Source organism: Pipistrellus hanaki (assembly GCF_964339955.1).
Source record: "Pipistrellus hanaki genome assembly, chromosome: 1".
In the NCBI taxonomy this organism is placed as follows: Eukaryota; Metazoa; Chordata; class Mammalia; order Chiroptera; family Vespertilionidae; genus Pipistrellus; species Pipistrellus hanaki.
In genome coordinates, this window is record NC_140503.1 from 186,553,460 (window position 1) to 186,579,229 (window position 25,770).

The following is a 25,770-nucleotide window of genomic DNA, read 5'->3' on the forward strand; positions in this document are numbered from 1 at the left end:
TGTTAAATATGATTAATATCTTGAATTCCTTGAAATATGACATGCATGAGTTACAATGAAACCTCTTTTATTTCCCCATGAAATGCTTTTGCATAATGAGAAAGAAAATGTCCTCTATGCCCTAATCAGCCCTGACAGTTCCTGGACTTCCAAATACTTTTATTTATGGCATTATTTATTTCATCTCTAAGACATGGAGGTTGGGTAGGAACCACAGCACGATCTGAGGCTGCAGGAGACAGGGAGGGGGAACACAGAAGCTGAAGCAGGAAAGAGAGAGAAGGCTCTGAAACAAGGCAGGAGCTGTGGGAAATGAGAAGCCAAAAGACCTGAACCCCCAGAAAGAGAAAAATGGGTCACTCCCCAAGACTGAAAGGAGAGCTATGAAATCCAGCATAACTTCCCAGTGGAAAGATGAGGGTCATTCATCAAGGAGATGTGCCCCAAATTCCAAGCTGGAGAAAGAAGATTGAAGGCCGGGAAAACAAACCTAGAAGAGGGTATGCTGGTATTGGAGTTGGCCTAGGGCCCTGGCGGGCAAACCGCGGCTCGAGAGCCACATGCGGCTCTTTGGCCCCTTGAGTGTGGCTCTTCCACAAAACACCACGGCCTGGGCGAGTCCATTTTGAAGAAGTGGCATTAGAAGAAGTTTAAGTTTGAAAAATTTGGCTCTCAAAAGAAATGTCAATCGTTGTCCTGTTGATGTTTGGCTCTGTTGACTGATGAGTTTGCAGACCACTGGCCTACGGGAAGGGGGATTTGCTCTAAAAAGTGGCTGGGAGACATGTCTAGCGCCATGGGATCCCCCTCCAAACCACAGAGGAGGCTCCTCTCTCATTGGCGTTCTCCAGAAACCGTGGCCTGGTGGCCCCAGATGCAGACAGGAACTGCCTGCTCCATGCAGGGTGAGAGCTCTCCTGCCAGCTTGGCCCTACAAGCACATATACATATATAAAGTGTCTCCAAAATGTATGCACACACTTTGGGAATAATTATAAAGGTAGTGTTGTGTTAAAATGCATTTCATTTTCAAAATGGAGAGCCATCAGTTGTTCAAGTGTGCATGCATTTTTTTGGGGGGGTGGAGGGGAGGGGACACACCCCGTATATCAAATAACATTTGAAAGTATCTAATCACCACCCCAAAGGGAAGTGTCAGGTCATTTTTTTTTTCTTTTTAAATTTCTTTATTGATTAAGGTATCACATATTTGTCCTCAACCCCCCATTCCAATCCCCCACCCTCCATCTCACTCATGCCCCCTCCCCCCTATTATCCTCGACCACTGGTTAGGCTCACATGTATGCACGTAAGTCCTTTGGTTGATCTCTCCCTTTTATCCCCACCCTCGCTTTGAGGTCATATTTTACCCTCAATCGCACAGAGAGTCTGTCTGCTAGGAGAGAAGTGAGGATTGGAATCCAAACGATCTAGATGCACTTGTGTGGTTTTGCGCTTTTTCCTTGAGGAGCCTCGGTGTTCCCATCTGTAGAATGGGGGGGGGGGGGGGGAGAGACACGGTTCTGCTGTGCACTCGCAGGGCCCCTGACGGAGAACTAACGAAATCCTGTGAAAATGCAACGCCCTGGGCGCGCTGATGACCAGCCTGCACTCCAAGGCCCCTTGCTGGGTGTGGGCGGAACCCGGGGCGTGCAAACCAGGCGCAGCAAGCAAGCAGCCTGGGTCAAGATCTTCCCAATGCGGGAGGCTGGGGGAGGGGGCTCACTCCCGAACTGGGGAGCTACCTCTCCAAGGCACGCACGCACGCACACCCTCCAGCCACCCCGCCCCGTCTGTCCCGCTATCCCCAGCCTCGCCCTGCACCGCCTGGAGTTTAGGGTAACGTAGGGGCGTGCCAGGAGCGACTTTCCCAAACTGGACGCCGCTAGCAGCCCAAGCCACGACTCCACATCTGGGACTCGGACGTCTCACCTAGGCTGACACCTCCCGGCCAACAGGTCGCCCTTGGGGGGGTCCCCACTGCCCCCACCCCGTCGAAGGGGGCCCCCGCGGGCGGCGGCGGCGGCGGCGGCGGCAGGCCCCGCCCCTCCCCCGTGATCATTAGCAGCTATTACCCTAAACACTCGCTCCTGACTTGCTCTCTCCCTCCAGGCATTGGCGCGGCGGCCTGTCAATCAGCTCTGGGCGGCAGCCCCCCGCGCGGGGGCCCGCGATGCCAGGCTGGGCGGCAGGCGGCGGGGACGGCGGCCGCGGCGCAGACACTCTCCCTCCCGCCCGCGCGCGCCCGGGCAGCGCCGGCGGCGGACGGGCGGCGGCGGGGGCGCCCTCGGAGCCCCGCGGAGGGGGCGTGCGGCCGGGGAGCGGCCCCGGGGCGCGGCATGGAGGAGGCGGCGATGCAGCCGGCGGCGGAGGAGGGGCCCAGCGCCCCCAAGATCTACAGGCAGCGCGGCCCCTACAGCGTCCTCAAGACGTTCCCGGGCAAGAGGCCGGCGCTGGCCCGGCGCTACGAGCGCCCCACCCTGGTGGAGCTGCCGCCGCCCGGCCGGCCGCCCCCGCCGCCCTTCGCGCCGCGCGCCGCGGGCTCCAGCGGCTGCAGCGAGCCGCCGCCGCCGCCGTTCCCCGCGCCCAGCGCCTACCCGCCGGCGCCCGGCCGCGCGGTCACCGCCGCCGCCGCCCCCTCGTCGTCCTCGCCCTCCGCCGCCCCGCAGGGCCCCCCGAGGACGCCCGCCGCCCCCGCCGCCGCCTCGTCCTCGTCCTTCGCCGCCGTCGTCCGGTTCGGCGCGGGGCCGGCGGCCGGCGCGGGCAGCAGCGGAGCCGGCGCGGACGGGGCGAGCCTGGAGCTCAGCGCAGGTACGACTCCCGGGCGCAACTTTCCCGCCGCCCCGCCGGCGGAGGGGGGGGCGGGGAGGGGGCACTGGGACGGCGGGCGCCCTCCTCCCGCGCCCCGCGCCCCGGCGAGGAAGGCGGGAGGGATGGGGGCGAACACCCAGCGCAGAGGCGCGGCGTCCGAGCGCACCCCGGAGGCCTCCCCGCGCGGGCAGCAAGCTCTGGGGGGGGGCTCCCCACACGGACCCCAAGCTCTGGGGGGCCCCCACGCGGGCACCAAGTTCTGGGGGGCCCCCACGCGGGCACCAAGTTCTGGGGGACCCCCCACGCGGGCACCAAGTTCTGGGGGGCGCCCCACGCGGATACCACGTTCTGGGGGGCCCCCACGCGGGCACCAAGTTCTGGGGGGCTCCGCACGCGGATACCACGTTCTGGGGGGCTCCGCCCGCGGGTACCACGTTCTGGGGGGCTCCGCAGCGCTGCTGCCGCCGCCGAATCCCGGGGCTTCGGACGGCGCGCGCCTCCTAACAGGTGGCTCCGCCGCTCGGTCCGGCGCGGCGCCCGGGAGGTGCCGGGGGGATGGGGGGCCCGGCGGCGGCGGGAACGAGGCGGGGACCGGGAGGTGCCCGGGGGGATGGGGGGCCCGGCGGCGGGGACGGGGCAGCGCCCGGGAGGTACCCGGGGGGATAGGGGGCCTGGCGGCGGCGGGGACCGGGCGGCGCCCGGGAGGTGCCCGGGGGGATGGGGGCCCGGCGGCGGCGGGGACGGGGCGGGGACCGGGAGGCAGCCGCGGCCGCTCCGGGAGAACCTTGGGCCGCTCCGGCGACCTGGGTGGGGACGCCCTCCCTTCCGAGCCGCCGCCGCCGCCGCCGCCGCCGCGATGTTTTTCCTTCCACTTCTTCGCTCTCTCCGTTTGTTTCCCCGTCTCTCTCTCTCCTCCTCCTCCGCCTTCTGGTCCTGTTTTGCTCCCCTTGGATGCACTCCACGCCGCGGTCCGCTCGGCTGGCTCCGGTGCGCGCGTCGCCTCTGCTTCGGTGTCTTTGCTCACCTATCCACCCCCCACCACCACTCACCCTGAAGTCTCAGCCCGGCCCGGGGCTCCTCTGCCCCCGCCGCCTGGTGGACCCGGCGCTCGAACCCGCGGCCCTGCTCCGGGAAGGAGGCTTCCTGCCCGCCGCCCCAGCCCCGAGGGCCCGGGCGCTCCCGGTTGCCACGCAGACCCCCGCCCCGCGCGCCTCCCCGCCTGGGACACTGCGCGCCGCGCGGGGTCTCCCGCCCCGGAGCATGGGGCCGGGCCTGCAGAAATGCCTGGTGCAGCGGGTCCACCCCAGGGTGCCAGGTTCCCCTCCTTCCCCTGGAGCCTGCGGGGCAGGGGGGAGGGAGCCCTGGGAGAAGGCCAGCCCGCCTGCCAGGCAGCGGTAGGAAAGGTGGGCCAGCATAGAGCATAGCCCGGGGCCTGGGAACCCCGGCCCTCTCTGCTCCCTGGGGACATGCAAACACGTTTTTCTGGCTCATCAGAACCAAAAGTTCCTGCTCAGGCCTGGAGGACACTTTAGAGGCCCCCTTGCCCCCCGAATGTTGCCTAGCAATGAATCCAGGGCCTTATTTCTAATGAAAATGCGAGCATTGTTTTTGAATTAGTTCTAGGTGCCCCATGCCAACGTTCTGTTGTTTGTCAGTATTTTGACACTTGAAGGATTGGTGTTGAAGAAAGAAAATCTAATTGCAGGCTTGTTTTGTTACATACCTCACTGCTTTGGAGACGTGTGACTGCGTTGCAGGGGGCTCTTAGGTGGGTGTTCACCGTGGTGTTTTGTTTGTTTCCGTGGCTCTTGGCCCCAGGATTCTGTTTTGTTTTTATACTCATTCTCAGGATCCTTGCCCACTTTTATTTTCCTCCTCCTCCTTCTGTTTTACCCCCGTAAGAGGTTTGTCCTCCTCCTCCCAGGATTTGACTTGTTCATGCCCATTTTTATTCCCCAGCGCTGCTTTATCTTCCTGTATTTTTGTTTTGTTTTTCAGAGGTTTGAGTCCTTTTTCCTGTTTTCTCTATTTTGCTTCACTCTTTTGCATAACCTCAGTTCCACCGTGTTCATTCTGGTCTTTCCCTCTCCTTTTTCTGTCCTGGTTAGCCTGCTCTCACCTTGCTTTCTCTTGTCAGGCATCGCTGACTTTTAGTCTTTTACTTCCTTTTAGACACAATAAATGCCTTTCTCATTTCCACTTTATTTAGTTTTATTTTAACCTTTTTCCTTTCCCCTGCAGTAGTCAGTTGCTATCCTGTCCATAGTCTTTCCTACTCTGGCACTTTCCCTGCTGCTTATACTCACTGTGCTCTCTTTTCCTGTTTCTACTTTGTCTCTGTCCCCAGGTGGATATCACATCACTCAGTCTAAAGAAGTGAAAAGGGGCTGTTGATAGCCCCTTACTTTTATATTCAAGACTTTCTTCTTTTTCTTTCTTTTTTTTTTTTTTTTTTTTAGAGGTCATAGATAACACCAAAGGTCAAATACCACGTGCTTGTTCTGGAGGGAAAATACAGCCCATGGTCCTAGACCTCATGAATTGTGTTCCTATCAATCACTGATGGACAAGGCCATCTCTTCACAGGCACAGTGATGTGAGTGACCATCAGAGGGACAGTCGCCTGAGGTGCTGATTGGCTTGTTGATGAACTAGTGGTTCCGCTTTGAACCAATGAGCATGTGTGCTCAAAGGGGTGACCACTTAAGCATCCTGGGTGGGGGCGGGGTGATCATTTATTTGTTGTCCCCTAATAACAGTGTTATTGCCATTTTCTCAAACCACCTGGTAAAGAAAACTGAAAATAGTCAGTGCATCAGTGGGATTCAATGAGTCAAGGATAGAAGAGAGAGAAGAGTGTCCAGAATCAATGCAGTGAAAAAATGAAAGGGTTGAAGTGAATCTTATGTATGGGCCATAAACCATTGAGAGGAGAAATACGTGATTAAAAATAAAATATTTTCAACATTCTTATAAAATATCACGAAGAGTGTAATTTTCCTTAAAAGGGGGATATACCATGGTTTTGAAGCATATTTTTCCTCTGTGGGAGGCTTAGAGTTAAAACCCACGTAGATCTTGATATGCAGCCTAAATTTGGCATCAGGAAATGGGAAATTGCATCTTTAAGCAGAGTACAATCAAAAATGAATTACAATAAATCCTATATAATTGCATAGGTCATTCTCTTTAATGAGATTTTATTAACCTGACTGTCAAGCTTTTGAGTCAGGCAGATATTTTATCTTCTTCAACTGATAAAAGTGTCAGCTATAAACCACCATATAAATATTCATAAATCTACACATCTGTGGCAGCCTATCAGCATCATTCTTTTGGACATTAAAAGCATTCTAATTACTTTCTGTCTAGCAGAGCTGAAATGCTGCCTGTTATAGTATGTGCTTGGCAGGCATGATTGCTTTTGTTTGCCATCACAAATAGCAGCATCCTATTTTATATACCGATGGTCCAGAAAATATTCAGGGATTGACTGAGCAGGATGAGTATTAGGAAGCACCATCTGGTTTTGATAGCACCAAGTATATTAACTCATCTGTTAATTTTTGACACATCATTGATTTATTTATTTAGAAAAATTGCATCCTGTTTTGCTGTGTTGATGTTTGCCATTACGGGGGGGAAAAATAGGATGACATTTTTTTTTAAAAAGACATCGTTCATTGATTTAAGACAAGGGTGATGCTTCCAAAGAGGCTTTCATTTTCTAACTTTCAATGCCATGACGTCCTTTCTTAAAAAGAAGTTATATTAATGTTATAAGGAAATTAATCTATTTTGAACTAGCTGGAAATCCTTTGGGTAGGTGTACTGTATAGATACATAATAGTAGGTCACACAAAAATGTTTCGGCTTCTGCATTTTTAATATTAATAGATTTCACCCTTGGCTGGGCTAAAATCAAAAGGTTACCACTAATCTCAACTGCTGTGATCTCCTTCAGAGAAACAGAATACTCTTGGGGGTATGCTGTGTTGGACAAATTCCACCCAAGGCTTTGCTTACAAAGAAGGACATTAAAATAGGGGCCCTGTGTTTGATTGCTGACTTCCTATCCGTCTTATTCACTTACAGATTTAAGGTGGGATTAAACCACTTAAATTCAGAAAAATTCTAGAAATGAAATTTCTTAATTACTAAAAAAAAATAATCATGGGTTCAGATTCTGGAATCAGATAAGGTACAATTTGCAGCCTGATACCTCCCAACAGACTACACAATAAAGCAAAATAAGTTAGACAGAAGTGGTCATTTTAGGGTGGTTTGTGCCTGACATTTTATGTGTCTGTCAGAGAAGTTAGGGATAAAATAAGTAGTTTTAAAGTCCCTTTGTAAACTGATGACTTTGTACTTCTCGGCCATCATCTGAGTGGAGCATTCTGTAACTAGGGGGGAGGGGAGGAACAGTTTAAAAATTCCAAATACACGTTCACACTTTGCACAATTAAGAATCATGGATCAGTGGCCATTCAAATGTGTGCATATGAAAACAACTTTTCTCCATTTCTTAGCGATAACGGGCATAGCACAACACTTGAATTTCTAATGACATCCTGTCTGGAAGGCTGAAGTATTGCTGGCTGCAATATGTATTAAGTGGAAGATTTACTGTTTTCTACCAAGTGTAATAGTAATATTTTTCATCACACTCTTCAATGTATTGATATTAAAACTATTCAAATATTTTAACAAACTGAAAGAGAAGAAATTCCATTTTAACGCTTATAGTTGCTGTTTTTGCATATGTCAAGTCTGAGAATGAAGCATTTAAAAAAAAAAAACTGCAGGCAAAAACTTATTTATGGTTGTAGCTATTCTCTGATATTCTGAGTGCCCTTTAATACATTATCTTCATAATGTAGAGTATTACATAATGATTCCTTTTTCAGCATATTACGAGTTTATCCTTCAATTAAGAAAACAAATCATACTTGTCTCTAAGTCAGATTCTTTTCCCTTAAATCTATACCCTAGTGTGATTTATCAATATGATTAAAACTACTGCGTCTTATTGAGGATAGTGAACAAATATATTGAGCAATTTTTTTCTAGACAATTCTATTTTAGCCTTCCCTTTCATATTTTGTTCCTTTCATCAAGGTTATGTTAACAGTGTATAGGCTGTAAATCAATTGGGACCATGCTGATTAAAATGCAAACAGTAAATACAACTTCAGGTCTAGAATGGGATTATAGGATTAAAATGAATGAAAACTGCTAGCGTGCTAGAATTGAAAATTCCCAATCAATATCATCCTTTGATTTTACTAATAAAAGAACAAAAACCCGGAAGTAAAGAAATGAGGAGGCAACATCTTAACCCTCCCCAGTTAAATGGTTCAACTGTTTACTATCTTGTGTTTGATCATGGTGAAGAAATGATACCCAAATATTTGAGGTCTTTTTCCTTATTAAGTTTTGAATCACCGACTCAATTCTTCACTCCACCTGCAGGGGGCAGAAGCGTCGTCAGTTCCAGTGGTTGGTATGTAGAGATACTTGCCATATCCAGATCCCTTTTTCTCCAGGGCAGGAAACAAGACTATAATACCTTGGTGGCTTCTTTAGCCAAGTTCCCGGCCCATCCATCCATTCTGGCTTGAAACTATGCCTGGCCTCTGGTTCCTTCTTTAGCCCTCAAACTAGTGGTCTGTTATTTGTGGGATTCAGGGCAGGAGTACAAATGCAAGCCCACACATCATATATCTAAATAATTAAAAGACCTGCTCAAGCTAACAAACAAAAATATGTTCTCTCTGTCTACCCTGGCAGAGACACCACCATCATAACCACGTTTGACTTTCAGCCAGCCCATGGCCTTCTGTTGCCACCCCTGGTGTCATCTCCCTGTAGCAGGGACCTCACATGCGCGCACACACACACACACACACACACCCTAGCAGGGGTCCTCAAACTTTTTAAAGTGGGGGCCAGATCACGGTCCCTCAGAGAGCTGGAGGGCCGGACTATATGAACTACTAATTCCTACTGTAACACCTCGGCTGCGCTCACTGCCCAAAAAACCTGGCGGGCCGGATCAGACTCCTCTGTGGGCCGCATGTGGCCCGCGGGCCGTAGTTTGAAGACCCCTGCATGGGATGCCCCAGTTCAGACTTTCCAAGCTCTGGCACATGGCGTGTCTTTGGGAAGATGGCTCAGGGAAGAGACCAGCCCTTGGAGCAGCTGGACTAGGGAAGTCCGTTCCTCTCTATGGGGAGAGTGTGGGCCGTAGGGGGGTGTTCTAAGCAGGGGCCCTCCCGCCTGTGTCCCGGGCAGTCCTACTCCTGAGAGGGAGGAAGCACCAGGCCACGAAGAAAGTACTCCTGTGGCTCCCAGCCCGCTTACAGTGGTCTGGCCGCCCCCACCCGAGTAAATCTGAGACTGCCGGGAACCGAGATCCTCTGTTTGTCTACAGGGGTCCCTCGTGCACTCAGGAAATAGTGGTTCTTGAGATCCTATGCTCGCCCTCGGACCCCAGTGCCCTCCATCCCACTGTGCGCACGGAAGGTCGTCTCTGTTCCTCTCCTGAGCCTGAGAGCGCCGGCCTCTGTGTGCGCACTTCTGTTTCGGAGGGATCTGGGGACAGGAGCATGGTATGGATTTGGGAGGTATGAGGGGTGCTTCCCGAATGCCAGTAAATCGAAACAGGAGATGTGGACCCCTCTCTCATCCTCCCAGTACCTTAATTCAGGAAAGAATAGGAAGGAAAAAGCACCCTAGCCGGTTTTGCTCAGTGGATAGAGCCTGTGGACTAAAGGGTCCCCGGTCCGATTCGGGCAAGGGCATGTGCCTGTTTGCAGGTTCGATCCCTGGCCCTGGTCAGGGCGCGTGCTGAGGCAACCAATCATCCATTCAGTGAGTCTCTCTCACATCCAAGTTTCTCTCTGTGTCTCTTCTCCTTTCCCTCTCTCTAGAGAGAAAATCAATGGAAAAATGTCCCCAGGTGAGGATTAACAAAAAGTAAATAAATAAAATGTAAAGAAAAAAGCAAAGTGGAGCATGGAGGTTTCTGTTGGTCATATATCCTGGATTTCTGGAGAAATCAATTTCTAATCACAGCTGTTATGGTTCCTTGTTCCCATAGAAGCCCTGGAGGGTCTCACCATTTCTCATTTTAAACGTTGTGGGTGGGGGGAAGAGGGTGTTTATTTGTTTATTTTCAGGGGGGGGGGAATACAGCTACTCAGCATTATCAGGGACAAGTAGCTGGTTACACTTCTATCATAAACAAGAGTTAATTGACACCAAAAATCTACAATTTTGTTTGTTGCCATTTTTTTTTGGGGGGGGGGTGGAGTCTGGGAGGGAGAGGCTTCCTCTTACCATTCCGTAAGCACTAAAGTGTGTGTGTGTGTGTGTGTGTGTGTGTGTGTGTGTGTATCTGTCTGTCTGTCTCTCTCTCTCTCTACTTACAAGTAGCTCATCCATGCTGGGTGGTGGCCAGGAAAGAAGTGAATCTACCTTATGACATTTATATCTAGATGAATTTTCAAGACGTTTAGACTGACAATATTCAATCACATTTCCACAATTTTGGGATGGGTGTTTTTTTTTTTTCCCCTTTGTTTTTTCAGTGAATTGATTGCTTTCTCTTTGCTCTTTGCTTTCGCCGATTAGCAGTTACTGTGCTTTAGAATTCGTGCATGTGAACAACTGGCATTCCCAGCACATGCCATTTTAGGAGACGTGACAACCTGACGGAAGAGGCACTCTTGCTTTTCAGATGACGCTGACACAGATCAGCCTCAGCATTGGCCTTGGCGAGAGATCCCAGTTGGCAGACGAATTAAAAGGAGCAGTGGGCACAGATCCTGGGCAGCACGCTCAGGGCTGCTCCTGGGCTCCTTGTGGTGTGCCCGATGGGCCCACTCTCTGTTTTATCTCAGTTGTCTGGTGAGCTCTTCAGAAAGACTTCTCTCTCTTCTCCACTTGTATCTGGGAGCCACGCACTCTCGGCAGGGATTGTACCGGCTGATTAATAGCAAGGGCGAGAGGGCACTCCGGAAATAGAAGTGATGATTGCTCTAAGCCCTCCCATCAATGAGAGATTGAGTCTGCGGTGGCGGGCTCGATTCATTAGAGGGACGACATTAATGAAGCCATAGGTGTGAGTTCGGACCTGTGCAGGCCAGTGGATGCCACGGGGAGGGAGACCTCTCCACGGGGCCCAAAGGCACACAGTCCAGCCGTTTCCCGGGGGAAGGGGCTGGGGACAGCGCATCAGGCACCCTGTGCGTCCTGTTAGAAGTGCCTTATCCATGTCCCCTCAATCATTGATGGTGGAAATGCATTTTTTTTTTTTAACACTTTTTCCTGTTAAATTCAAAGTTGGGGACTTGGCTTGTCACTTGTCTTTGGTTGCCGGCCTCTAACGTGTGTCTCTTCCTGTGTTTCAGAGAGTCGCATGATCTTGGATGCCTTTGCCCAGCAGTGCAGTCGGGTTCTTAGCCTCCTCAATTGCGGAGGCAAACTTCTGGACTCCAGCCACTCCCAGTCCATGATTTCCTACGTAAAGCAGGAAGGCTCGTGTTATACCGAGAGACAGGATCCGTGTCACGTGGGGAAAGGGGTCCACAGTCAGACTGCAGACAGCGTAGACCTAGAGATGCAATATATGCAAAGGAAGCAACAGACTTCTGCCTTCCTGAGAGTTTTCACCGACTCCCTGCAAAACTACCTGCTCTCGGGGAGCTTCCCAACCCCGAACGCCTCGTCGGCCAGCGAGTACGGCCACTCGGCCGACGTGGACCCTCTGTCCACCTCTCCCGTGCACACGCTGGGAGGCTGGACCTCCCCGGCAACGTCCGAGTCCCACGGTCACCCGTCGTCCTCCACGCTGCCCGAGGAGGAGGAGGAGGAGGAGGAGGAGGAGGAGGAAGGCTACTGCCCCAGGTGCCAAGAGCTGGAGCACGAGGTCATTTCCCTGCAACAAGAAAACGAAGAGCTCCGACGGAAATTAGAGAGCATCCCAGGTACCCTGTCCTGTTACTTGCAAGACAGCTGCAACTTCTTTCTTTTCCATTGTCTCATCTGTGTATGTGCATGCATGCACGTATGTATTATAGTATGCTGTTTGTTTATTTTTTGGCCAGTGACGTAGAAAAGTTGGAAAGACGGGTATGCACAGGGTACCCTTAGCCTGCCTCTGTCAAGCAGAAATTTCAGGACGAGCCACTAGCCGAGTCCTGTCTGTGTTTAAGCCGCCACGTTCTTGGGTATAGGCCTCAAGGCCATAGTCATAGTGGAAGAATGTCTCTGTCGGTATAAAAGTGATCCCTAGGTGTGGTACGCCGAGATCGGAGTAGGCCGAGTACTGGGTTTCCTTAAAAAAAAAATGGCCCTGTTCCTTTAAAATGCCTTTTGTGTTTTTACAGACATTGGTATGTGTGTTTTATTAATCAGTGATAGAAATTAAAACAAAATGATACCTTCAGAGAGACAGGGCTCAGTAGTAATGAACCAATGAACTCTTCTAGTCCATTCTTGTTAAGTTTCAACAGGCAGGGCCTCTTTTCAGCATGCAGACACCTCCGAAAGGTAATAAGCAGCTGTAAACTAAAAGGAATAGATGGAAGACAGACCAGTAATTAGGCTGATCCCAAACTATTTGTGCCCCTGGCAAAATAGGAGGTATTTTCTGCCTCTTAGAGATACTAGATTTGCAGAAAAGTAAAAGTCATCTTTATGGCAAGGTACTGATTTTGCTTATGTATTTGAATACATGCCTGCATGTCTGTGGCTAACAACAGATATTAAGCCCTGGCCAGTGTGGCTCAGTTGTCCTGTGCACCCAGAGGTTGCTGGGTTAATTCTCAGTCAGGGTGTGTATGGCAGGCAACCAGTCGTGTCTCTCTCCTCTCCCTTCTCTTCCCTCCTCCTCCTCTTCCCTAAAAAAAGAAAAAATGTACACAAAAAAGATATTAAGGTCATTAGCTAGAGCAGTATCTTCAAACCCCTTTAATTACACAGCCATTGATAAAAAATTTTGAGCACCAATGTACACATTTATTGGTTAATTACATAGTACATGTTCTACTGTACCAGTGCTCGACAAACTCATTAGTCAACAGAGCCCAATATCAAAAACAGTACAACGATTAAAATTTCTTTTGAGAGCCAAATTTTTTAAACTTAAACTTCTTCTAACACCACTTCTTCAAAATAGACTCGCCCAGGCTGTGGTATTTTGTGGAAGAACCACACTCAAGGGGCCAAAGAGCTTTATTTTGAACACTAATACATTGTGTTCAAAATAAAGCATCCGTCATAAATTTAAGTCTTTTAAAATCCTCACTTGAGGATATGTTTTCATTGATTGTTTTAGAGGGGGCAGGGAGAGAGCAACATTGATGTGAGAGAAAAACATTGATGGTCGATTCCCATATGCACCCACAACCTAGGTAAGGGATCAGACCTGCAACCTTTTAGTGGTACAGGACAAATGAGCCGCCCAACCAGGGCTGCATTTAAATTTTTGAAAGCTGATACATACATACATATATATATATATATATATATATATATGTGTGTGTGTGTGTGTGTGTGTGTGTGTGTGTGTGTGTACTTTTTACCCTAACTCAGTGTCTCTGTGCCACCCAATTAGGCGGCTGCATCTAGAAAGGGCATGTTGAAAAAGTTACCCACTTGTTTATTAGTACACGTAGGAAGCAAAAACAAGTGAAGAATTGCCAAATCAGAAATTTATTTCCTCTTTATTTAAAGGAATTTTTCAGGTAGACCTAAGGTTTGAAACGTTCAGAATATTTTGGAATCAGATTTAGTACAGTAGTTTTATGGGCGAGAAGCAAGAGGTAAAGTAAACCCCTTCTCTGGTTTGTGTTTGAGCCCAGGGGGTTAGACACAGAGTCACGGTGTCTTCTGCCAGGTCGCCCGGTATTCCACCGGGTTGGCACTGACCGCAGGAGAGAACTGGGTAGAACTCCCAAGTCAGAGAGATGTGGGTGCAGCTAACACATTGTGGGGCTTTACAGCTTTCACAGTTCCTTAAATTATTAATTTAAACAGACCTTATCCTATATAATAAAAGCCCAGCAGTCAAAACAGTGGAATGACCAGAATGATCAGAGACCAGGGCAATTAGGCAGGCAGACGAGTGGTTAGGAGTGATCAGGCAGGCAGGCAAGTGGTTAGGGATGAGGAGGCAGGCAGGCAAACAGGGGCAATGAGGCAGGCAGGCAAAGTGGTTTAGGGCAATCAGGAAGGCCGGCGAGTGGTTAACGGTGATCAGGCAGGCAGGCATGCAGTTGGGAGCCAACAATCCTGGATTGTGAGAAGGATGTCCGACCGTCGGACATTCCCTGAAAGATCCAGGATTGCGAGAGAGTGCAGACCAGGCTGAGGGACCATCCCTCGTGCAAGAATTTCGTGCACCAGGCCTCTACTTTAATATGTAGTGTTGACTCATTAACATTGAACTCACAGCCAACAGCACTATAACTGGTGCCTGAATGAAGCTGACCTGACACAGATTTTTCTCCATGAGGCACATCACAGCCTTCTTGCACTTGGCAACACTAGACGGCACTCCGTTGTCCATTTGGAGTACTTTTCAAACAGCGAAATCACCAACAGTAAGCACAAAAATGTGGATCATGTGGCACCGAATCGACCATGAGAAGGGTACTTGTTTGTGCGAGCTGAAACAGGCGCAGTGTTACCTTGCTCGGCCCCAGCTGGGAATGTGTGCATGGGCCGCTCAAACTTCTCAGTGACCTGCCAATGACCACACAAACCCCATGAGAACTGATTTGACCATTAGAGAGCAGGCAAATTTGCTAAGACCGAAGCCGCAAATAAAGAGGATCGTCTGCCACAACCTGGATTGCACAGTTCTGATCCTGGTAGTCCACAGATGGCATTTTCTAAGTGAGATTTTTAAAAGTAAATCGGTGTCAGCTTTGGGGTAATAGTAATTTTTCCAGAATGAAAAGCCCTTGGAGTAAATGCAGTGTGGATTCGCTAGTACCCTCCCCTGCTCACACCGCCCTCCAAACTCACATGTGCCCAGAAGTGCTTGTGGAAGAATTTCTGGACCTGAGAAACACACTGTGATCATATTTGTAATGTGTGTGTGTATGTGGGGGGGGGGCGGGGGGGAGACAATGAATATATGTAAAATTTTCACTTAAAAAAAAAAAGTAGAGGCTGCTGGTGTGGCTCAGTGGTTGAGTGTTGACCTATGAAGTAGGAGGTCACGGTTTGATTCCCAGTTGAAGCACATGCCCAGGTTGCAGGCTCGATCCCCAGTGTGGTGCGTGCAGGAGGCAGCTGATCAATGATTCTCTCATCATTGATGCTTCTATCTCTCCCTCACTTATTCTTTCCTCTCTGAAATCATTAAAAATATATATTTTTAAAAGTTAGAGCATGTGGTATGAACAGAGAATCCAGGTTTTTTTACTTAGAACTTGGTAAAAGTCACCACACCCCTCGTTATAGCCGTGGGTGAGACTGATGGACACAGGACAACGTGAGGTGAAGAGAATGGATTTCAGGTCGAACCCGAGTTTGGATTTCCGCTCTGCTATTTGCAGGCTGTGATTCTTGGCAAATCACTTAACGATCCTGACCTCAGTTTCCTCTTTCTGTAAAGCGAGGTGAGTAATACTGTAGGAATGTTGGAAGTAGTATTGTGTTCATTAGGTAATAACTAGTGCCTGCTAGGTCTCCCAGTAGGCACTCAGTAAATGGTGACTTTAAGAACCAGAGAGAGCCCTGGCCAGTTTGACTCCGTGGATAGAGCATCGGCCTGTAAACTTGAGGGTCCCAGGTTCGATTCCTGTCAAGGGCATGTACCTTGGTTGCAGGCACATCTCCAGTAGGGGGTGTTCAGTTGGCAGCTGATCGATGTCTCTCTCTCTCATCGATGTTTCTGGCTCTCTCTCTCTCTCTCTCTCTCCCTTCCTCTTTGTAAAAAATCAATAATATATATTAGGGGTGTCGAACTCAATCAGAGAAGGGGCCAAAATCTAAAATCCAGCCTAAATCGCGGGCTGAATGGTTTACTGAACAGTCATAAACTGACAATGTCATAAACTGACAGCGGAGTGCAGTGATGACAGCACGGTGCAGGCCACATTGTAAGGCCTGGCGGGCTGGATTTGGCCCGCGGGCCTTGTGTTTGACACATGTGAGATATATATATATATATATATATATATATTTTTTTTTTTAAAGAACCAGAGAGGGAAACCTCCTTCCTAGTAAGACAGAAATCTAAGTGCTCTTAGTTCCCAGGTTAGGAGCCTCAGGTCAGTTCGTACAGCGTCTCCCTCTGCTGCTCAGGCTCCTCCTGTGGATTCCAGCTCCCACATACCCATCCGCTTGGGTCCCTCCTCTCGCCCTCCGCCGTCATGGGGCCTAGCGCACAGCATGGGCTGTTGCAGTAGCCACTCGGCTCCCCTCCCAGAGGCCAGGCAGGCTCTCCCCCTGCTGAAAAGCCCCTAATGGCTTCCCACAGTCAAGGCCACCGCCCTCCGTGCGGCACGCGCGGTCCTTTGCTGCCGGCCGTTCCCGGCCTGTCTCTGTGGACGTGGCTCTCACTTCCCACCGTGCACCACGCGTCCCAGCCCCCCGGACAGTGTGCCATTCCTGAGGAGCCATGCCCTCTCTGCCTCAGGTCTGCCCTTAGGCCTGCTGTTCCTTCTAAGGACACGTTGTCCTTTTTCTTTTTCTTTTTTCAATATATTTTACTGATTTTTTTTACAGAGAGGAAGGGAGAGGGATAGAGAGTTAAAAACATCAATGAGAGAGAAACATCCATCAGCTGCCTCCTGCACACCTCCCACTGGGGATGTGCCTGCAACCAAGGTACGTGCCCTTGACTGGAATCGAACCTGGGACCTTTCAGTCCACAGACCGACTCTCTATCCACTGAGCCAAAACCGGTTTCAGCACATTGTCCTGTTTCCCACTTGAGAAACTCCAACTCGCCTTTCAGTGTTCAGTTCAGGCGGCACTCCTCTTTAGCAGACCTCTCCCACTTCCCATCAGACTGTCTGTTAAAGTCGGTATCGGGGGGAGGTTTTGCTTTTTGTGTGTGTGTGTCTCTCTCCTGATGGCCTGGAGCAGGAGAGGCAGGCCATGTAAGGTCCTTGAGGACAGAGACAAGCCATCTTTGTATTTCTACTTTCTAGCCCAGTGCCGGGCGTGCGGCATCCACACGTCAATTAAATTACACAGGACGTTGTCATTATCAAAAGCATGACCATGCATCTGATGGCAGAGTAACACTTAAAGCTCACTGTTTATTTCCAGATAGTTACAATTCAGGAGCTCCTACTTTACAGCGACGATGTAAGTGGGACACTCAGAGATGTTACCAGCGCAGGTAGCACGGCCGCCGAAGACGGTGAAGAATGTCGGTCTCCCTGTGAAATTGTATGTGGTGTATTTTGAGATGGAGTTTTGAGATTTACAAACAGTTATGTAGCAAGGTGGATTACAGAATGCTTGAGGAATGAGAAGAGGAACTCTGATCGGGATTTTCGTACGATAATCTGCATGAAAATTAGGCCCTTGTAGCCCAAGTGCCCTTAAACAGGCAAATCGAGAATGGCAGCAGCTCCTTGGAAGAGCTGTACTTCACAGCTGTCACTCAGGCTAGACAGCAGCCACGTCAGCAGAGTCAAGTAAGTGGCTCTCAGGGATTCACCGGGCTCCAATTCATGCAGTAACAATAGCTCACGCTAGGCAGAATGTACTGGGTGCTTCTGCTTTACATGCAGTTCCGTTAGTTCATGAATGCAGTAAGTAATAGCCCTTTTTTTTTTAATCCTTGGTATTTTCCATTGATTTGTTTCTTTAATATGTTTTTATTGATTTTAGAGAGAGGAAAGGGAGAGAAACGTCGATGTAAGAGAGAAACATGGCTCGGTTGCCTGCCTCCAGCACACACCCTGACTGGGGACCACACTCAGCACCTGGGCATGTACCCTGACCAGGAATCCAACCAGCAACCTTTAGGTCAGGGGTCCTCAAACTTTTTAAAGTGGGGGCGAGATCACGGTCCCTCAGAGAGCTGGAGGGCCGGACTATAAGAACTACTAATTCCTACTGTAACACCTCGGCTGCGCTCACTGCCCAAAAAACCTGGCGGGCCGGATCAGACTCCTTTGCGGGCCGCATGTGGCCCGCGGGCCGTAGTTTGAAGACCCCTGCTTTAGGTGCATGGGACGGCTCTCAGCCAACGAAGCCACGCTGGACAGGGCTCCATTTATTTATATATATATATATATATATATATATATATATATATATATATAGAGAGAGAGAGAGAGAGAGAGAGAGAGAGAGAGAGAGAGAGATAAAAATAAACAAACATTAATCTGTTGCCTCCCAGTGATCAAACCCCCAACCTAGGTATGTGCCCTGACCGGGAATCAAACCCGCAGTCGTCTTTATGCGTACAGGATGACGCTTAACCAACTGAGCCACCAGGCCCGGCATAATATTATTTTATAGATGAGGTAACCGAGGCTAAGAGACGTTAACCACTTAACTGCCACAATATTTTAAATTTAATTTAAAAAGCTTCGCCACTTGTACCTATGGACGCTTATGGTGTACAAATGGTTAAGGAACTTGCCCAGGATCGCACGGTTCAAAAGTGCCAGAGTCAGTACACAAAGGGAAAAAAATAGTATCCAACCATTACTTTTGGACCAATTCCCCAGCCTTCCTGTCAGTGGACTGTTACATACTAGTATTCACTTCGATTGTCTTCTTTTTTAAAATACATTTTTATTGATTTCAGAGAGGAAGGGAGAGGGAGAAATGGAAACCTCAATGATGAGAGCGAATCATTGATGGGCTGCCTCCTGCATGCCCACATCCTGGCATGTGCCCTGACTGGGAATCGAACTGTGACCCGGGATCAAGCCCACAACCTGGCATGTACCCTGATTGGGAATCGAACTGTGACCTCCTGGTTCATAGGTTGATGCTCAACCACTGAGCCACAGCAGCTGGGTCTCTCAGACTATCTTGAAGACCCTGACTGTGTGGGTTTGACTGTCTTTCCCTGGCCATGACGTAAATAATCCACCCAGGCCAGGGGCATCTTTGTTTTGATGCAGCACATTCGTTTAGGTAGCTCAGGTATTTGCAACCTGATATTGGCAACTGGCTCCTCTCAGTTTGGACTCGATTGACACAAAAGATCTTTCTACTTTGCTTTCTCCCTCCCAGGTATTTTATACTTTCCCCAGAATTGTCAAGTGTACATTTTAAAATGTCACAAAGTACAGGAGGGAAAAAATGGTAAATGTCAATTTAAGGACGAGCAGTAGGGACACAAGGTACCTTCCTAGCCTCATTTTCCTTTACTAAGAAGTTGCTACAGTTTTGGTTCCTTGTTGTTTTTTATTAAACCTTCTAGATCAGTTGTCGGCAAACCATGGCTCGCAAGCCACATGCGGCTCTTTGGCCCCTTGAGTGTTCTAACTCCCAGGCCGAACACCGACTTCTGAGCATGGGCCACGAAGTTTCAGTCACACTGTACATGTGTGCCCGCATGTGGTATTTTGTGGAAGAACCACAGTCAAGGGGCCAAAGATCTGCATGTGGCTCAGGAGCCGCAAACCACTGTTCTAGATGGACCTGACTCTCTCTGTCAGAATGTGTGCGGGAGTGAGACCTGCCCGATGGGGCTCAGGGTGGTGGCTTCTCCATCAGCAATAACTCTCTTGAAATTCACCATGTGCACCAGGAGACAAGTAGATGTGAAGGCCCCTCTGGAGCATCAGTCAGCTCCGTGGGAATTCTGTGATCTCTCTGCTGCCGTAAGCCCTAACCACCCCACCCCCCTCCTCTCTCTTGTTCTTTCTTTAGAGGCCTAAGGAACAGTGTCGGGCCTGGACTGCACAAAACCACATAGGAAGCCCTTTACTCCCCGTCCGTGAGGGCCCCACGTCCTCACTCACAGACCCGTGTGTCCAGAGGACACGAGGTAACAGAACAGAGGACATGAGGACAGCAGTTTTCCACCGTCCTGCTCAGCGCCCTGTGTGTGCCGGGCAGGCAGCATGGGCCGCTGTGGGCAGGATGGTTCTGCCCCCTTTCCTCTCTGTTTTAAGAGACACAGCTACCTCCACTTTCCAGGCTGACTGGTTTATTTTATTTCATTCCACGGAAAACATTTCCCTTGATTTTATAGCTTCCCTGTGAAAACCTAGGCAACTCTCCAAAGAGCCTTCATTCAGAGGTCATGTCCCCGGTCCGTGAGGGCGGGGCCCTGGGGAGAGGGTCCTGAGGCCTCTGCCTCCTGAGGACCAGGGCTGGGGGTTTGCCCTGGGGGGGCAGGAGGGAGGGGGCTGCTCGGGGGGCCCAGGCAGAGTTATTTCCGTTTTGTTTTTTTTTAGCAGTCGGCTGGATCTGAGCCTTATCTTCCTGGTCTTCAACCTTATGCCAGGCACCAGCCGACAGGACCCACTTGCCTAAGTGGAGCCCCTGAAGTGCAACATGTCTGAAGCAGCTGACCTAGCTCATAGCTCTTCACACTGCTGCCCAAATACCAGTATTTGGGGTGTAAAGAATGAGAGAGTCCCCGAAATCGGTTTGGCTCAGTGGATGGAGCGTCAGCCTGCAGACTGAAAGGTCTCTCTTCCTCTCTCTAAAAAAATCAATAAAATATACTTTAAAAAAAGAACGGGAGGGTCGACCTCCAAGCCCTTCCAGGGCCGTGATCAGCACTGAGGGTAACAGAGCAAAGGAATGGTCCCTCAGACAACTGTCAGATTCTTATAATACATGCCCACTGTGGAAATTGTTTAAAACTGGTGTTTGCAAGCGCGGTAAAGGATGAATGTAATAACTACACTAATCCTGCTCCTAAAATATAATCATGGTTAATTACTAATAACACTTTGGCTTACTTCTTTCCAGTTTCTTTCTCTAGACACGTAATGACTTTTAACAAAGTGGAAATCATACTGAATATTCAGAATTTATTTTATTTTATTAGATGTATTAGAGCCACATGGATGAGTAAGATTATATGAGCTTTGAGTGTACAGTTCTGTGATACATCATCTGTTTGATGCATTGTGTGCTCACCACCCAAAGTCCAATCTCCTTCTATCACCATATATCTGACTCCCTTTCCACCCTCTTCTCCCTCCCCCACCTCCTTTCCCTCTGGGACCGCCACCCTGTTGTCCGTGTTCATGCGTCTGTTGGCTTGTTGCTTTCTGTTTTACATTCCACACGTGAGTGAAATCCCATGGCTCTCGTCCTTTTCTGTCAGGCTTATTTTGCTTAGCATGATACGCACAGGGTCCATCCTGTTGTTCAAATGGCAGTATTTCCTTTCGTTTTGTAAGCGTACTGTGCTTCGTTTAAACATTTCTTCATAGACATCTTAATGGCTGTAAAATATGGGTAAGGGATCAAAAGAAGTTTTTATTCAAACCCTAATCCATTCACCAGTATTACCACGTTTTACTGAAACTTTCCTACTAAATCCAGAGTAATACCTTGCCAGTGCCACTTGGCAAGGCAGTGACATCTGTCTAGTTGGGTTCTATTCTAACCACAAACGGTGAGCAGAGTGCTGCTTCAGGGGTCGGCCTGCCCAGTCTGAGCAGAGCAGGCATCAACAGTGAGTCACGTGGTCCCAGAGGATCCCAGTCAGTGAAAACCGGAGCCAAACACCAACCTGTGTTCTACCTCCGTTATTCTCCTGTCTGGTGCTTTTCCTCCTGTAATTAATGCCCATTGCCAGATTGGTTCTCACTCTCTGTGGAATCCGTTCAGTGGACGAGACTTTGCATAGGCAGGTGACGCTGGGGATACTTGACTGGCCTTATTAAACTCTGGTTTAAGGAAAGTCCTACTTCAGACCGATACAGGTACACCTTCCTTTTGTTGACTTTTGAAGAATATATTTAAACGACGATTCAAGAGTGGCCTGTGGCACGGGACTGTAAGGCAGCAGCCTATGTATGAAGATGGTTATTGAAGAAAAAAACTTTTCGGCAAGAAGAACATTTCCTAACTCACTCCTTCCTGTCATTCAAATTCTTCAAAGGGTGTTGTAAGGTTTTTTATTTGTTATGTCAATGTGATGTTGCCTAAAAATCCCAAAGCTGTTAGCAGTGAATAAAGATAATCATTTCTGATTGCTTTCTTTAAAAAAAAGGAAGAAAAAAGGTGATAAGAAAATGTAAAGAAAGCCCAGTGGTGGTACTTTAGAATTGGGGCTTAGGTTAAATATTTCTTATTTTCTTTAACGTGACAAAACCATCTTAAGAAAACACACAGCCAAGACATAGTGGCAATAATTTGTATAAATGAGGCTATTAGCTGAGCTACCAACGCCATTAAAAACAATTAGTTCGTACTTCTGAAAGGCCTCAGAGAAATCTTAAGATGTAGGAATTGCTTGTGCAATGCTAAAAAGAATGTCAGGCTCTATGTTGGATTACTGTCTGGTTCGTTTTATTGTAATTATTCAGAGATTCTGTAAGACTAAGCCTCAAAAAATAATGAACAGTTAATGAACTACACAATAACCAAGTCAGACTTGGGCCAGGTCAGTTGAGTTTCTTGAGAGGAGAGAGAATAGGGACACGTAAGTGGGACCTGTGTGGGCAGGTGTATTCCTGCTGGAAACAGGACTAAATCGCATGGCAGTCCAGCCCTCTGAAGAACGAGGTATAAATCTGTCATTAAAAATGAGTGTTATGTTATTGATTAAAAGGTAGTCAAGTATTAGCTTCCAGTATTTTAATTTTAAAGAGCATCGTTGGGTACAACTGTTAAAACTTCAGTCGAAGAAGACAAATCATGTTCCTTCCGTGAGATGTTCCTTAAATTCATCTTAGGTTAAGTTTGACTTGAAAGTTTTCAGGAAACTGTGCTGAGCCTAAAAAATTCCTCCAAACCTTAGCATCTGTTCTGTATCCACAAAGGGAAATAACATGTCAAATGCAAGAAGATGCTATTTCCTTTAGACAGTGTCTTTTTTTTTTTTTTTTTTTAACACGTTTACATCAAAAGTCTTCTTAGACCTTAACAGTGTTTTGTTTCCTTGTGGCAGGACAGCTAATGTATGATCTTTTGCATTTTCTCCCACCCAGTGCCCTGCCAGACGGTTCTAGATTACTTGAAGACGGTGCTACAGCATCACAACCAACTCATGATCCCACAGCCAGTTGAGCAGCCCTCCGAGGTAGGTCTCCGTTTGTTAAAAGGTAATGTTGTTCCATTGGGAATTTCCTCAAAATGAAGCGTCTTGATGGCTTACCCACATATACCAGAACAAGTTGGCTAACAAAATACATTTCTGACTCGCTGAGGCTTACGGGTCTATCACCTGTGAGTATGTAGACTGTGGCAAAAGATGATGATGCGTGTATTTAACTCACAGAGTCAGTCTGTACTCTGGGAGCAATAAGAGAGAAGTGGAAGTTTCCATAATGTGGTAAGTTTTTCTGCCATTCTTTTGGCACAGGGAGGGCTGGAGATGGGAGTCTCCACCTGTTGATCCTCAGGCAGGGCCAAGGTTCCGGAACGCCCCTTTCTGTCACCCAAGCCGAGGTCCTCCGGTGTTCAGGGCCCCGGAATGTGAGCATTTTGTTCCCCTGGACCCCAGGAGAAGGAACCACGGTCTCTTCCAACGTGTAGGGGAAGCGGTCTGTTTTGGTGGTAATGGCTGTACCTCTTAAACCACAGCACATTTGTACAGGATCTAAGGCTCCGTTTCCTGGGCGTGTAGCTTCCATCTTAGGGACGTTAGACCCTAAATCCAGTGAAAGAAGCTGTACCTTACAGGGGTCACCCATGTCTGGGGCTGATAACAGTGGATTGAAGTAGCTCAGTGTTTCCACTTGACAGGCCGGTTGTCCAAGTCAGTCACCGTGGGAGGCTGACCCACTCCGTCATCTCATGGTCACACGTCCATTGGCATTCCCCGTGTCCAGTGAAATGACATCAAAGTGCCATCTCTGTGCTTAGCATGTAGCAGATCCTGCCACACCCCTGTTCCCCTCCTGACCCTTGTGCCTCTCTGGTGAAGAAATACAAGGCCACAGGGTCATCCAGTTCCCCCCCCCTCTGTGAAGGGTGGGAGGAAAAGGGTGGGGTCATCTCGTGCAGACTGAGACTCAGTGCCTTGTGATGTGAGATGCTCCCTTTCCCTGAGATTTGGAGGAGGGGCGTCAGAGGTCTGGTGCCTTCCAGCAGCCTCAGCCTATCCCTAGTCCCACCACACACCCTCTCTCGAGTTCAGCAAAAAAGGAAGGTACCAAGTTGAATTCAGCGTACTGCCTTCTGCCACACTGGTTTCAACCTTCGTGCACACCCCGCACCCCCATTGTGGGCAGTGCCTTTGCCAGTGCCCCTGGCCCACGGCTACTTTACCCAGCGCCACCTCCTTCTTGTGCCATCCTTTATTCTCGTGAACTGTTTTCTCTCTTGTTTCTGGGCCATTCTCCCGAGTATCAAGCACACTCAAGTCTTCCAACCCTGACAATAAGCCTTCCTTTCTTCCTCCTCCTCTCCATCAATTACTATCTTTCCTTTCTCCTTCCCTCACCCAGAGAATCCCCTGTCAGCACATCCAGTCTGCACCTCTGTCAGCATGTTCACAGCACATCTCCCTCCCCAAAGCCTCGGCCCGACCTCATCCCCGTTAGCCTCCCTGGTGCCGACCATTGAAAGCACTTGCCAAAGGGTGACCTCGTCTTTTAAAAGTGATTAAACATTCAAAAGGCGGCTCTCTGTTCGTCATCTCCACCCTCTTAATCTCCACTTGCTCTCCCACCGCCTGTAATCTACCTGCAGCCCCCGTGCGTGTCAGAACGCCTGTAAGAAGCCTGAGAACGGCCCCATCGCCCAGTCCAGGGCCCTTTCTCAGCCTGTGTCATCCCCAGCACTTCACCCTCCCTCCTCCACTGTCTCCATTTTCTTCACGTCAGGACTGTCTTCTGGTTCCCAGCCTTCTCCATCTGGTGTTCGCCAGAGTTTCATCCTGCGTCCCCTCTCTCTCTTTTTTTAATTGTACTTTCTTTTCTTTTTTAAATATATTTTTTTAATTAATTTCAGAGAGGAAGGGAGAGAATCATTGATCAGCTGCCTCCTGCACGCCCCACACTGGAGATCAAGCCCACAACCCAGGCCCATGCCCTGATGGGGAATCGAACTGTGACCTCCTGGTTCCTAGGTCGACGCTCAACCACGGAGCCATGCAGCCGGGCCTGCATTGTTCTCTTGCTCTGCATGGCCCTTTTCCGGTCAGTCATGTTCTCTCTCTCTCTGAACATCAGGCTCCTGTAGGTTAATGAGTCCCTGATCCAGCTCCAGACTACCAGTCCCCAGGACTCATCTCTGGACCAGGGAGTCCAGAGCCTGACCAGCAGTGGAATGCCATGCACCCCGAACTCAGGACACCTTTGAATGCCCACCTGGACTCCTGCTTTACCTACAATAAAAGCAGCACTGCCTGGCCGGTGTGGCTCAGTGGTTGAGGGTCAGTCTGTGAAGTAGGAGGTCACAGTCAGGGCACATGCCAGGGTCACAGGCTCAATCCCCAGTCGGGGGCATGCAGGAGGCGGCGGATCAGTGATTCTCATCACTGATATTTCTATTTCTCTCTCCCTCTCCCTTCCTCTCTGAAATGAACAAAAATATATTTTAAAAGGCACCATCCCTAGGCAGAAATTTCTGGGGCACCACGGACTCTTTCGTCATCCTCCTTCCTGGCATCCACGTGTTTGACAGCCATGTTGAATAGTCTCTCTTCTTGTCTCTGGTTCATGCTCACCACTTTTCACCTGGACTGTTGACAGTAGATTCTGCCTTCTCCATTCTCCACACTGAACTTACTTCTCTAAAGTTCAGATAAAAATGAATGTCACATACTTGATTGCTCCTCAGAAAGGGCTCATGGTTTCCTAGCTTAATATTTCTATTGTACAA

The 25,770-nt window shown here is 49.2% G+C and overlaps 1 protein-coding gene across 2 annotated transcripts in view; it reads left to right on the top strand.

The window, feature by feature from the left end:
• The first annotated feature begins 2,215 nt into the window (after positions 1–2,215).
• The window catches only part of BEND4 (BEN domain containing 4), a 35,237-nt gene continuing 11,682 nt past the window's right edge, over positions 2,216–25,770 (top strand). For both annotated transcript variants that reach the window (XM_084883550.1, XM_084883551.1), the window contains exons 1-3: positions 2,216–2,811; positions 11,229–11,804; positions 22,932–23,023. In XM_084883550.1, the coding sequence (XP_084739676.1) occupies positions 2,340–2,811; positions 11,229–11,804; positions 22,932–23,023 (1,140 nt within the window). In that variant the 5' untranslated portion in view covers positions 2,216–2,339. The remainder of the gene's footprint in view (positions 2,812–11,228; positions 11,805–22,931; positions 23,024–25,770) is intronic.